This window comes from Vespa velutina, chromosome 2 (assembly GCF_912470025.1).
Source record: "Vespa velutina chromosome 2, iVesVel2.1, whole genome shotgun sequence".
Taxonomy (NCBI): Eukaryota; Metazoa; Arthropoda; class Insecta; order Hymenoptera; family Vespidae; genus Vespa; species Vespa velutina.
The window spans coordinates 18,284,019-18,299,018 of record NC_062189.1 but is presented as its reverse complement, the minus strand read 5'-3'; the positions used below and the strand labels follow the sequence as shown (position 1 = coordinate 18,299,018).

The 15,000-nt window shown below is 34.1% G+C and overlaps 1 protein-coding gene across 1 annotated transcript in view; it reads left to right on the top strand.

Annotated features, from left to right (window-relative positions):
* The window catches only part of LOC124946494 (retinal homeobox protein Rx1-like), a 42,019-nt gene that overhangs the window by 2,859 nt on the left and 24,160 nt on the right, over nt 1–15,000 (top strand). Inside the window, exon 2 of the mRNA XM_047487240.1 lies at nt 14,739–14,971. Within this exon, the coding sequence (XP_047343196.1) occupies nt 14,739–14,971 (233 nt within the window). The remainder of the gene's footprint in view (nt 1–14,738; nt 14,972–15,000) is intronic.

Below are 15,000 nucleotides of genomic sequence, written 5' to 3'. Positions count from 1 at the left end.
AGAGAATAAAGAAAAAAAGAAAAAAAGAAAAAAGAAAGAAAGAAGCGATGGGATTTTAATCTGTAAAATTATATTGGATGAAATTCGTTTGAAATGATTTTTAACTAATATTGATTAAAATGATTAGATAATGAAATATACGTCACTGTTTACGTATATATACACACACGTATATACATATATATATATATATACATATACATATACATATACATATACACACATGTATATAAATATGTCGGTCATCGAGCAAACGTATATCCAATAATTCCAATTTCGAGGCACACTTTGTCTAGAGGAAGGTCGAATTTATCCTTCGGGCAATGAAAACGAGCGTCGTTTTCGTGTCATTCTACCTACCGCGTTCGCGTTTCGTGCAGGTGCACGTATCGACGCAACACTTTCGGTGGAAAGGTCAGAATCGACAAAACAATTTCGTACGGGCGCTACTACCGTTATCGAGAGAGAGAGAGAGAGAGAGAGAGAGAGAGAGAGAGAGAGAGAGAGACCGCGAGGGTGAATCGAGAAAGAGAGATAGAGAGTAACGATGACGAATAACGGAGTAATATAATAGTTGTGGGGAACAGAAATCGCATAATCTCGAACGAAACTAAACACGTGGCCTTTTCTTTCTTTCTCTCTTTCCCTCTCTGTCCCTTTCCTTTTTATTCTTTTTCCTCTTTTTTCTTTTCTCATTTTTCTCTTTGTTTCTTTTTATTTTTCTTTTTCTTTTTTTTTTTTTTTTTTTCGTTCATGAATATATACAACGATTCTAACGAAGAAAAAAGGAAGAAACATGTAAAACATTAATGCTTGTCTTGTTATAAAGGAGAAAGAGAAGGAAAATAAATGAATGAATGAATGAACGAATAAATGAGTAAACAAATAATAATATTTTTTTTTGTTTTGTTTTGTTTTTTTTTTTTTATAAAATTTATATGATCATTATCAATGAATGTAATAAAGATTAATCGTCATCGAAATACGAAGTTAGATCATCGCTCAAACGTAACGTCGGGAAATAAATTCCAATATCAATCCAATTAATCTCACATACGTTGTACGACGAGGAAAGAGAGAGAGAGAGAGAGAGAGAGAGAGAGAGAGAAAGAAAGAGAGAGAGAAAGGGGCGGGGTGGGGAGGAGACAGAGAAGGAAAGAGGATGGCAGGTTAGGAGGGGAATGATGACGCGTGATTTTTGGCGAAGGTTGACGTTAATTGCCTCTTAATCGCCGACGTCAGATCGAGATACGTTGACGATCGTGTACCATCATCTATCGAGATAAAAGAAGGAAATTACGTAGTAGCCTCCTGCTACATGGTATGATAACGAATTAATAAATAAAAAAAAAAAAAAAAAAAAAAGAAAGAAAACAAAAAAAAAGAGAAAGGAAAAAATAGAGAAAAAAAAAGAAATAAACAAAATAAAAAAGGAGAGAAAAGAAAAGCAGAGGAAAAAAGAAGGAGGAGGAGGAGGAGAAGAAGAAGAAGAAGAAGAAGAAGGAGAAGAAGAAGAAGAAGGGGAAAAAAGAGTGGGAGTGGGCGGGAGGGGGGGGACAAAAAGGGAGACGAAGAGGGGCAAGAAGAAAAGCGAAATAAAAAAGGGGCGCGCGCGCATGGAAAGAGTGGACGCAAAAAAAAAAATTTGCAACATTTTAACGATTAAGTAGATAGAGGAGGAGGAGGAGGAGGAGGAGGAGAAGAAGAGGAGGAACAAGGAAGGAAATAAACGCTAGATAAAGGAAAAAGAGAAATAGATAAAGGAGAAAAAACGAGATAAGAATAAAAGAATGAAAAAAAAAAAAGGAAAGAAAACAAAGGAAAAAAGAAAGGAGGGACATCGGAGTCTGCTTAGCCATGGTCCAATCTTGTCCTGCTAATCGAATTATCATTAATTATGATACCGTGTGCCGAGAGGAGAAAGGTAAAAGCCTAGCAGCACAGCCTCCGCTAATAAGTACGGAGCGGTTTGAAAGATATATAGTTATATATATATATATATATATATATATATATATATATATATATATATATATAAAGTAAGAGAGATATAGATAGATAGAGAAAGAGAGAGAAAGAGATAAAGATAAGAAAAAAAAAAAATAGATGGGAAGCGGCTTTAAGTCAGTCGCTTCTTAAGAGCCGAATTGACGTGCCTACTAATGGATCGTGCCTTCATCATCTGCTTTCTTTTTCATCATCTTCATCATCTTCTTCGTCTTCTTCTTCTTCTTCTTCTTCTTCTTTTCCTTCTATTTTTCTGATTCCCCTTCTCTCTCTCTCTCTCTCTCTCTCTCTCTCTCTCTCTCTCTTTTTCTCTGTCTCTGTCTCTCTTTATCTTTTCATTAGTAGCTATTGTCAAAACGAAGTTAACGACGATCTAAGTATATCCCGAACATATCAAAGAAACGGATCACCTTTTTCGAGAAAGGCAAGAAAGCACGATTGAATCATATAAGATAATTGGAACAGGTGTTCCTTTAACATGTCTTGATTAATTTCTTTCGGTTTATACGGTAATTATCGGCATCGTTTGTACGATTAACTAAAACCTCCATGCGAAACCCGCGTTTTCATCCGTTTCTCTTATCTACGCTCAGAGATTTCTCCTTTCAAGCGCGAGAACTCGTTAAAATGCAAAACGCTCAAGTCCGACCATGCTAGATTAGGTTTTTTCTTCTTTTCTTCTCTCTCTCTCTCTCTCTCTCTCTCTTTCTATTTTTTTATTTTTTTCATTCTTTTTTTTTTTTTTTTTTTTTTTTTTTTTTATTGCTATTAATGCATATTACTACGTTGTTACATTATCTTAATGTAAGCTAACGCGAAGGTTTGAGAAGCACACAGGTATACCTATATTCATCACCTGATTATAAAGTAGAAATTTACAAAGTTATATATACATACATTGCCTTCTAGACGTTTATTAGTTAAATAAATTTCAACTATCTTGATCTATGATACCTCTATCTTTCGATTATAATTTATCAATGATCGTTGTTCCATTTCTTGTGTCCCATTATTTTTTTCTTCGTAAAAAAAAATATAAAATAAAAAAGAAATGAAAATATATGCCTTTCTTTCTCTCTCTCTCTCTCTCTCTCTCTCTCTCTCTCATTCTTATTTTTATTCCCGTTTTAATGCCTTAACAAAATAAATCTTAGCCAATCTCAATCTGATATTATGCTTTTTCGATTATAATTTCTCGAAAGATCATTCTCTCATTTCTTTCTCTCTCTCTCTCTCTCTCTCTCTCTCTTCTTATATATATATATATATTTTTTTTTTATAAGTAGAAGGAAAATCCAACCTTCCCTCTCTCTTTCTCTCTCTCTCTCTCTCTCTCTCTCTCTCTCTCTCTCTCTCTCTGTCTCACTCTTACTCATTCTAATGTCTGTATTACGGAAAAAGATCGTGACAACGTCTGCGAACGTGTGCCATACGCAAAACTGTACTTTGTTAGAAGGGGGTAACTTCGATCGCGTGACCAAAACAATAGTAGGTAGGTCCTGTTCATGTGTATACGTGTATACGTATTAGGAAGCTGTATGTGACAGAAAGAAAGAAAGAGGGAGAGAGAGAGAGAGAGAGAGAGAGAGAGAAATAGAAAAAAAAAAGCTATATGGGTGCAAGCAATTACGTGTAATTTCATACCCGTTTATTGCGAGAACAGCTTGTTTTTTGGTCGGACGTTCTCGGCCCATCGAATAAACGTTGATACTGAGAGAGAGAGAGAGAGAGAGAGAGAGAGAGAGAGAGAGAGAGAGAGAGAGAGTTAGTAGTGAACTCAACGGAAAGAGCCGTCGGAAGAGGATGGAAAAGTTCAACGAATAAACGGGCTTCATTAATTACGTTCCCGCACTTTTTCGATAAATTTCTATCAATTTACATTTGGGAGATAGTAGAGAACACACTCGCCTCCAACGTTATAACATTTGGCGAAAGAGATGAGAGGAGGATAGGGGGGGGGCATACGAGAGGGGGATGATGATGATTGAAGGGGTGGGATGATGAGGTGGGGCTGTCGGGGACCGAAAAGAGGATGGATGGGGAACGTTCGAGAAATTTTTATCGCCTCGATTCGTTCGATTTAAACGAGCGACGTTTTGTTTACCCTAGAGCTCTCTATTTGTACGTGCGCTAAATTAAAAAGGTGAATCTTCTCGGTGATACACCGACGAAACGGATGAGCACATGCGCGTATTTTCATCCTACCAATCAGCTTTTCGTTTCGTTGTGTGCCTATCTCTGTGTGCGTGTGGCTGCGTACGTGCGTGCGTGTACGTTCGTTCGTTCGTTCGTATCTATTTGTATATGTGTGTGTGTGTGTGTGTGTGTGTATGTATGTATGTGTGCGTGTGTGTGTGTGTGTCAGACGATGAAAAAACGACGAAAGAGAAGGAAGAAAGAACGAAAAGAAATCGATTCTCTCGAGGCGAAGGTTCTAGTTGATTTTGTTCGACGAAAAAAAAGAAAAACAGAAAGAAAAGAAAAAAAAGAAGAAAGGACAAAAAAGAAAGAGAGAGAGAGAGAGAGAGAAAGAGAGAGCAAGCAAATAAGTAAAAAAAAAAAAAAAAAACAAAAAACGAATAATAACAAATCGATAATAACTGATAAGCTTTTAATAAGCGAGTTCGTTTCAGGACAATTCTATTATAAAACCCAACGTTTTTATTATTATAAACATCGATTTTTTATGAAATCATAAAACGAACTCACCAGTCGCTGGAATGATTTGACATTTGAAAAAAAAAAAAAAGAAAGAAAGAAAGAAAGAAAAAATAAGAGAAAAAAGAAAGAAAGACGCGTCTCTTCATTTTCTTAAATATTTCCATTATTCTATTCTATTCTATTCTATTCTAACGTTTCATCATTATGCAACGCATTTATATATAGTAAAAAAAAAAAAAAAAAAAAAAGAAAAAAAAGAAGAAAAAAGAAAGAAAGAAAGAAAAAAAGCAGATAAATATGCATAATTATCTAGACGCGTCAGTACATTTATTTTTTTTTCATAGCATAGATATAATGAAATATCAGATAAATACATAAAAGATAGAGTACGAGAGACAGCGAGAGACAGCGAGAGACAGCGAGCGAGAGAGAGAGAGAGAGAGAGAGAGAGAGAGAGAGACAGAGAGAGTGTGAGAGAAGCTTAGCAATTAAAGCGAATTACCGTCGGATCAAAGCTCACGAGTAGTAATTGGTGCACAGGTGTCGGCGATCAATCGTACACCGGGAATCGTCGCGGAACCTACTTTGCTTCGTAGAGATACCCGAAACGTTTCAGTCGTGATCGATAGTCGTAGACGAGACGACACGAATCCGACGCGAAGACAGAGAGATACATTGAAAACGAAGATAGAGATAGTTACCCTACCTATAAATTCCTCTATACACACACGCACACACACATATATATATATATATATATATATATATATATATATAGCTATAGGCAAATGAGAAACAGACATACAAACATATGTGTATATGTATGTGTATATATATATATATATATATATATATATATCCAGATGCTCGTGACAAGGTGGTATTCGTGTAATTTGTGCACCGATTAGCAATCAGTACGTCATTACCGCGATTAATATTGACGCCTGGATAATTCAAAATCGGTATACTGAAATCCATTGACAAAATGAGTATCGCCAAATTCGTGATATGTTTTCATTGAAATATATTCGATTATTATCGTTAAATAATATTGTTTAATCTTTTTCTCTTTCTCTCTCTCTCTCTCTCTCTCTTTCTCCCTTTAAACATATATACAAATACATACAAACACATATACATACAGTTATAATAATCAGTCTAGTTCTAATTGTTGATATCATTTCTATATATATATATAAGTACGTTTAAATATTTTACATAGTAGATAGGTACTTAATCATTACGAAAGAATTTCATTGGCTCGGTGAGCAACGAAATGTGAATTTTAACACGCCAAGTGTAGTAAGTTTCCTCTATATGTATATCCCTTTCGTATAAAAGCTAACGAAGCTCGTGCGCCGATCCCGGCTAAGATATCCCAATGAAGCGTGCACGCTAGAGAACAATTAAATTATTAACCGGTAACCATAACGAGACGGGGGAGAGCGGGGGGAACGGGAAAGAGAAAATAGTTTTCTCCTTTATTACAAGCAGCCTTTATATACGTATACGTATATATATATATATATACATATATATTTATATATATATGCGAAAAGAAAGGAAAGAAGAAAGAAAGAAAGAAAAAGAAGAAAAAAATTCAAAAACATTTCTAAAATAATTAAAAATCAACGAAATATTTTTACGAAAGTAATATATGTATATGCGTATTTATAAATAGATAGATAGAGAGTGAAAAATGTTTCTTCATTTTTTCTCTGTCTCTTTCTCTCTCTCTCTTTCTTTCTTTCTCTTTCTCCCTCTCTCTCTCTCTCTCTCTCTCTCTCGGTATCTTTCATCTTTTCGTTCGTTTATATCGTCGTATTTCCGTTACCCTTAAACACGAAATATCGGAAATTCAGTTGGCTCCTATTTCGAACGATTTCAACGAAAATCGGGTTCTGATAGGATTAATTCAACTCGAGGCATTCCAATCTGAAATTTTCGAAACTTTTCATATATCATTTAAGTACCATCCTTGCGTGATAACGTTAAATGAATTAGTCCAAGTGGTATCAATATCATATCGTCGGGAAAGATTATTACAAATTCGATAGTGATGAATAAGAGCGAGCGAGCGAGTGAGAGAGAGAGAGAGAGAGAGAGAGAGAGAGAACAAGATTAAAAGAGAAAAAAAAATTGAAGAAAAAAGAAAACAAGGAAAATAAGATGAAAAGTTAAAAATTAAATAACAAGAATTAGAATCGTAATAGAAAATTTGAAAAAGAAAAAAAAAAAAAGAAAAAAAAAACTAATAATAAATAAAATTAAATTAAATTAAATTAAATAAAAAGGAAGAGAAAGGAGGAAAAGGATGAAAAAATGAATATCGATGATTATCATTATCAAATTATATTTTCATTCGGAAACATGACAAACCGACGGGCAATAGAACAAAGTTGCTGTCTCCTCTCAAAGTCCGTTGTCCCGTTTAGAAGGAAACTTTATCCTCGAGGCAAGAACTTGATGACAGCTTAAGAGCCTTTTCTCTAAGGCAAGAGTCAGATAGAGAAGAAAGAGAGAGAGAGAGAGAGAGAGAGAGAGAACTAGTTCTTAAAGAGCACACGTTCGCAAGCACTTTGACAATTTAATAATTCGATACTGGGTACGCGAATAATCGACGAACCTGATACTCTCTTAGCCTATGGACGATCAAGAATCATTTCTTCTCCTCTCGTATATCCTCTCTTTCTCTCTTTCTTTCTTATTACAATATTTTTTGAACAGAACCAACGGTCGAGAAGACAGTCCAAGGATTAGTGGACTCGAGATATGAAACCTGTTCATTAATTTTATTAAAAGACATGCGGATTACTCGACCATACATGTTTTCGAACGATGATCAAAGGCCGTTCAGGATAAGCATTTATCAAAAATTACTATGAAACATGTGCGCTGTCGAAAGTAATTACAAAAGAAAAATAAAGATTTTTCTCTTTTTTTTTCTTTTTTTTTTTTTTTTTTTTTTTTTTATCGAAAGAAGGAAAACAAATATATTCCAAATATTCTCCCAACGTCCATGATCTTTTTTTTAGGAATAGATATTGGGGTAAATTTGAAATTTCGAAGTTATAAATAAATCATTTCTTTTTCTTTCTTTCCACTTTTTCTTTATTCTTTATTTTTCATTTTTTTTTCCTAATATAATCGTAAGTGATCGGAGTAGAGAAACTGAAGGGAGAAAAAAGAGAAAGAGAGAGAGAGAGAGAGAGAGAGAGAGAGAGAACAACGAACGTTCCGTTTCGATCTTTTTATCTTTTTTTTCTCTTCTTTTTTTTTTTTGTTTTATTATTATTATTTTTTTTTAATATCTACGATCGTTCACCATATCATTCTTTAGTGAGGGGGAAGAGGGAGCAAAAATAAATAAAAAAAGAAGATAAATATATAAATAAATAAATACGTACATGCATATATAGATAGATATCGGTAGAATTTTAATAAAGCTTTTAATCAAGATACATAAATTGTATACTGCGCCATGATTGTTAATAGTCTTCTGCAAGATATAAATATATATATATATATATATGTGTGTGTGTGTGTGTGTATATGTATATTCAAGTATATATATAGGTACCTATCTTGTTACGTTCTAATCTACGAAAGAATTTGTCCATGTCGGAAGATTCTCCCTTCTACTCTCTCTCTCTCTCTCTCTCTCCCTCTCTCTTTCTCTTTCTCTCTGTTTCTCCACTATTCTTTTCGATGAGGAAGAAGCTGGGGGAGAAGAGTACGATCGATATGGTGCGTCGGATTAAATCGCGCGAAAGGTGACAGCGGCTTTTACGAAGAAATTTCCGTCGAAACTTTGTGCCGGCGCGCAAAGTGGCCATTGCGTTTCGTTCCGGAGATAAAAACCGAAAGAGTCGGTTGGAGAACGTTGGAAGAAGACGAGAGAAAGAGAGAGAGAGAGAGAGAGAGAGACTGAGAGAGAAATAGATAGAGATAGATAGAGAGAGAAAGATATATATATATATATATATATATATATATAAAAGAAAAAGGAGAGGGGTTGAAAAGAGAAGGAAAGAAGAACACCGGTGACGGTCCACGAGAAGACAAATTCTGTAATCTTCTTTGGTCGGCGAGCTAAGCCCTCTGTGTGACGGCATACCATTTTCTTTCTCTTATTTCCTATACCCCGATTTTACTCCCTCTTTGTCTCGACCTGTCCTCCCACGCCGATCAAGGAAATTAGATTTCGAATCGACAGCCATGCTTAAGTATAAACGACGGAACGAGACGGCGTATCGTGCGTCTCGTCGAACATCGAGCAACGAAGTTTTTCATCCACCCTCTCTCTCTCTCTCTCTCTCTCTCTCTCTCTCTCTCTTTCAATTTATATATCTATCTCTTTACCTGCCAGGATAAAAAAATTATTTTGCTTACGCTCCTGTCTACACCCCTCTCTCTCTCTCTCTCTCTCTCTCTCTCTCTCTCTCTCTCTCTCTCTCTCTGTTTATAACATCATAGATCTTATTTACGTAAGATAAATTCATGTCATTTTAGATTACTTTCAATTTATCAATGTTAATAAACAAAAATGAATTTATTTTCATTCCGTAATATATCGTACTAATATTATATCCATCTAACGTTAATTATCCATGTTAAATAAACGACGATATTAACGTTGACCGAGTTTTCGCGAGAATACACTTTTATCTATATTGATGTATATATATATAATATATATATATATATATATATATATATATATATAAATATATATATACGTAATATGTAGATACATATATATGTATGTACACATCTATCTAAGTAAGTACTTACTTGTCAACTTAGAATAAGGTGACTTCTTTTAGGAAAAGAGTAATAAACCTTTCACAGTTAACGTCAGTCCATTATAATCGGATTAATACGAGAGCTCGCATTCGAGGAAGTTAATCCGTTTAGCATTAATTATCGCACGTGACATTTTCCTCGCAAATACGGCGAACGGGATGGATTATAGGATACCAGGTTGGATCGTAGCAATATCGGCGGCTGCCTGACTGAACTAACGAAAACGTTTAAGATCAAAAATGATAATTATTTCAAATCTATTATAACACACGTGAATGATAATATCATTGGTCCGTCGAAGGGGGTAATGAGCGGATATGTGGGTGGATCGAATAGGACGAGGAAAGGAAATTAATTCTTTCGGTAAAAGACAAAATTCCCATTTGAAAAAATTTTTATCTCTTATCTCAAAATATATCTCCCCTTTTAACACTGATATTATCGAAGAAATATATCTTCCAAATTTTTATCTTAATAACTAACGTCTTCCTATACATAATATATTATATATATATAGTTAACTATATTAGTATTATTATTATTATTATTATTATTATTATTATTATTATTATTATTATTATTATTATTATTATTATTATTCATATGAAGGAAAATATGCTCTTGAGTTAAACGATTGATAAGCTTCGCATTTAACAACGTCCAAAGGATTTTTACGGTAGGACAAAGGAATAAACTTTAGTGTAGGTACGATCGTACCGCGTTAACGTGACGGCAGCCTGTTTCTTAATCGGCACCTTAACTCGATTAAGCAGCCGAGAAGAATCAAAAGGGGCCCCCACGGCGTTTTAAAATTTATCAGCGATCAGTGTTGGCCCATTAGAGTCAGTAGGTAAGTCGGAGTAAAGGTGGAAGGGAGTGGTGGAGGAGTGAAGGGGGTAGGAGGTAGGAAGGTTAAGAAAGCACGGGCCGACCACTTCGTCCATTATACTATCTTTTCGTGTCAATCTCTTAAGTAGCTAGAACGCGATAGAACACTCTTTCTCTCTCTCTCTCTCTCTCTCTCTCTCTCTCTCTCTCTCTCTCTCTCTCTCTCTCTCTCTCTCTTTCAACCAACAGCAACAGCAGCAGCAGCAGCAGCAGCAGCAGGCGCACGCTTCCCCTCTTAAACATACAGTATCCGCGATTATTATCTTCCTCTCGTAGAAATACCGACAATGACCGACACCTTTTCGATCGGAAACTTTGCCTTATATATATATATATATATATATATATATATATATATATATTTCTTTTTCTTTCTCATTTTATTTTATTTTTATTATTATAAAAAATATCAAATTAAAGATATTTTACGAGAAATAAAAAAATATATATATATATTATACTATATTAATATTAAAGTGTAAATTTCGAGTAGCTCTAACTACTCGAGGTCAGAACGTACGAAATCACGAAGTTTAATTCGCAATTCGTCTTACGAAGACGACGTAAATGAGAGAAAGAGAGAGAGAGAGAGAGAGTCTAGAAACGTGTTAAACAGAAGGACCAAGAAAGACAGAGAGAGAGAGAGAGAGAGAGAGAGAGAGTCTAGCGGTGAACGCGTCGTCACGCCGACATTCTGCGCCTGCCTGGTAGAATTTAATCACGATGATGGTTACTCTGTCCCACCGAAACCAATTATTGCGCAGACGTATCCCCGCGCGGAGTACACGCCCGTATACTTCGCTTTACTATATATATATATATATGTATATATATATATATGTGTGTGTGTGTGTGTGTGTATGTATATATACCATTCCTCTTTGGAAGCAACCCCTCTAATCTCTATCGACTCAAAACTACCGAAAATTTACTTCGAACGATTGACCTTCGAACTTCTCATCAATTCGCAATATTTTCAAATCAAAGATATAATTGCAATATCGTTGTTTATCCTCTCAAATATATAATTTTCGCGAAATAATTCTTTTAATCATCAATTAATTTAACAATCCTTTAATGTCGCACATTATTCAACGAATTGTTTGACATATGTCTACGGAGGATAAGATTGAAAAAATTAATACGAATTTGTTGTTTTTTCTTTTTTCTTTTTTTTCTTCCTCTTCTTTTAGGATAGGATATTAAATATATACTATTGACAAAAATTTATCTTATGAATTGATAATTATTATCTATTTTCTTTTTTTCTACTATCGTACGTTATTGAATAAATAAGTTCGAAGGATTGTTGAGAGAATAATTGATATGGTATTAAGTATTCGTTTTTCTTCTTTTCTTTTTTTTTTTCATACGAGTATTTCACCTTTCAAAAATAAGTCGTACCGGTCGAAAAAAATTTGTTTTTAATCCTTATTTCGCAAAATAAAAAAAAAAGGAAAAAATAAATCGATATCAAAAAATAAATAAAGAAAAAAATATGTGAAGATGGAGTATGCACGTAGGAAAAAATTTTTCTTTTTTTTTTTTTTCCCCGTTATAAATTAATTTCTTATCGTTGAATCCCATTGCTACCTATTAGCACAAGAAACAGCAAAGATGTTGAAGGTGTATAGAAAGGGTTGCTTCAGGAAGGGTGAAGGGTGGTAAGGGAGTAGTAGTCGGTGGCGTTGGAACTCTCAGGGGCCATTATTGATTGTTGTTGATAATTAGCCGGTATAGGCGCGTCAATCACGAAGCAAGGCGAGGTTATTAGCTCTTCCACGGACACAAGCCAGGCTTGTGAGTAGTAGACGTTCGTAGAGAAGAGCAAGCGAGAGAGAGAAAGAGAGAGAGAGAGAGAGAGAGAGAGAGAGAGAGAGAGAGAAGAGAGGCACGTAGGGCCGACGCTTAGGGCCGAGCCGCCATTGAGCCACCCGATTACCCCCCACAATTCGATCTAATGCGCTGCGCTCCGATGCGAGAGAAGGTTAATTATGCAGTTAATGAGAGCTTGAATATATATACCTCACACTTGCATGAATGTCCACGAAAGATTATGATGTTACTGATGGCTGATGTTACTCAAATGCCATTAACTTTTATACATTATTAAATAATATAAATATAATAATTTTATCATTTTTATTTAATTAACGATTAAAATAATATTATGATTAGTTTTATTATTTAATTAATTTTCCAAAGGAAGATCATATTTAATAGATATATAAATTTACGCATATAATAGACGGAATGTTTTAAGGATCTTTCACGTTTGATTTTATCAATTTGAAACTCGATAATATATGTATGTATATTCTATGTTATATATCTCATGTCCCATTACATATATATATAAGTAAGTACTTACTTATCATGTTTTAATCGAAATTTGATTTATCCTCCCTTTGATTAATCCTTTCAAAGGATTATAAATAACACGATGTACAATAACTTTCATTGAATTATTTTCGTAAGGATATATAACGTCCCGTCGAAAGAATAATTATTTTACATATTTCAAAATATTATCGAGAGATAGTATCGAGATAATAGGACGATAGGATATCAATTTTGTAAACAGAGGAAGGTAAATACGTATGTATGTACGTCTACGTAATACATCTCGGAGATTGATTCGTCTATTTAAATACAATACATACAGACATACATATATACTAACTGACCGATCGTAAACAATTCAGTATTCTGTCGATCTTCGTCCTAGACGCACATGTATACGTCTATTTGTGTGAGTATGATTTATATCCTTACGTTTAATGATCACATTCGATATAACTGATTTGTTCTTCGTCTAAAACGTTTCACATATTTTCTATATATATGTAGATAAACTGTTTCATTATTCACTACTAATCAATTTATATATATATATATTTATTATATATATATATTTATAAAATTAATTTGTTCTTTATAATATCTTAATCAGGTTTATGTTTTCCTTTCTTTACTTTACTTCTTCTTTTTCTTCTTCTTCTTTCTCTTTTTTTCTTCTTTCTTTGTTACTGTTTTCCTCTTCTTTTTTTTTTTCTTTTTTTTTTTAAGAGCCATCGAAAGTATTTTTGCTTTTTGTCTACGTAAAAAATATTGCTCGTGTGTAGAGTAAAAGAAGAAGGAGAGAGTAATTTGCAAATAAAATGGTCGCGTGCGCGTTCGAAAGTAGTAAATCTTGCGGTTCTCTTTGCTCATTTAACGATTACACAGCGTAGCTCACGAGTAAACGAGAGAGAAAGAGAAAGAAAGAGAGAGAGAAAGAGAGAGAAAGAGAAAGAGAGAGAGAGAGAGAGAGAGAGAGAGAACGGTTGTTAGTCGGTTGCTTTAGTAAAACGGTAGATAAGCAGCATTGACCCGACGTACAGCACGATATAAGATTTTACAAATGTTGCCATCGTGCCACTTGATTTCTCACGTGCCACCCAGTGTATGAACGTACGTGCTATCGCACACTTTACACAGTGGTCTTCAACTTATGCTAAAAACCGATATTGTCCCGTTTCTTAACATCTAAGAATATTACCTTGCTGGTTTATTAAAGTAAACTTTGATAACTGTTCTTTAATATGTACGATTAAAGGGGAAAAAAAAAAAAAAAAAAAAAAAAGAAAAAGAAAAATTAAGCCAATAAATATATCTACAACTTTTCCTCCTTTCTCTTTCTCTTTTTCTTTTTTCCTTCCTTTTCCTTTTGTTTTTTTCTTTTTCTTTTGTTTTTTTTTTGTCTTTTTGTCTTTTTATTTATTTCTTCTTCTTTTTTTTTTTTTTTTTTTTTTTTTTTTTTTTTTTTCTTCTTTTAAACCTTCCGATCGAGTATCACAAACATTTATTATATACGTATACACATATATAACTCTTTTTTTAGTCGAGAACAATGAATTTATATATCATTTCTAATTTATATTTCGACAATATGTTCGATTAGAAATTATTTAACAAATATATTTATTTACGATTATTTATTTTTATTTATTTATTTATTTATTTATTTTTTTAAATTATTATTCGTATCTCGATTCACACGAGATACGAATAATAAATAAATGCTGATATGATACTTTTCTCGTTTCTTTTTTTCTTTTTTTTTTTTTTTTTTTAAGAATATGTGTATCGTAAAAAACAAAAAAAACAAAAAATAAAACTTCACATTGGTCGTACGAATGAAACGTCGAGAAGTAACAGAGTCCATGGTGATCGTAACTACCATTATCATGTTCGCATAATAGAGGTAATAGCTTGGTTGCCGGTGGATAAATCGATGACCATTACCAACCCCCATTAGCCGTAACGACCGTTTCCTCGAAGGTCCCTCTAGTAGCGCGTTTCTGACCGGCACGACGTGCCGCTTGCGTTTCCAGGTGAGAACAGCTGCAACTCAACCGGCGGTGGTAGCGATGAGGAACTTGGCGCGGGTTGCGGGGACGATATTAACGGGAACGGCGGAAAAAAGAAGCATCGTCGTAACAGAACGACCTTCACCACTTACCAGCTGCACGAACTTGAGAGAGCATTCGAAAAATCTCACTACCCCGATGTTTATTCAAGGGAGGAACTTGCCATGAAAGTCAATCTTCCTGAAGTACGCGTTCAGGTGAGCAAAAACAAATTGAATCTTTCTTT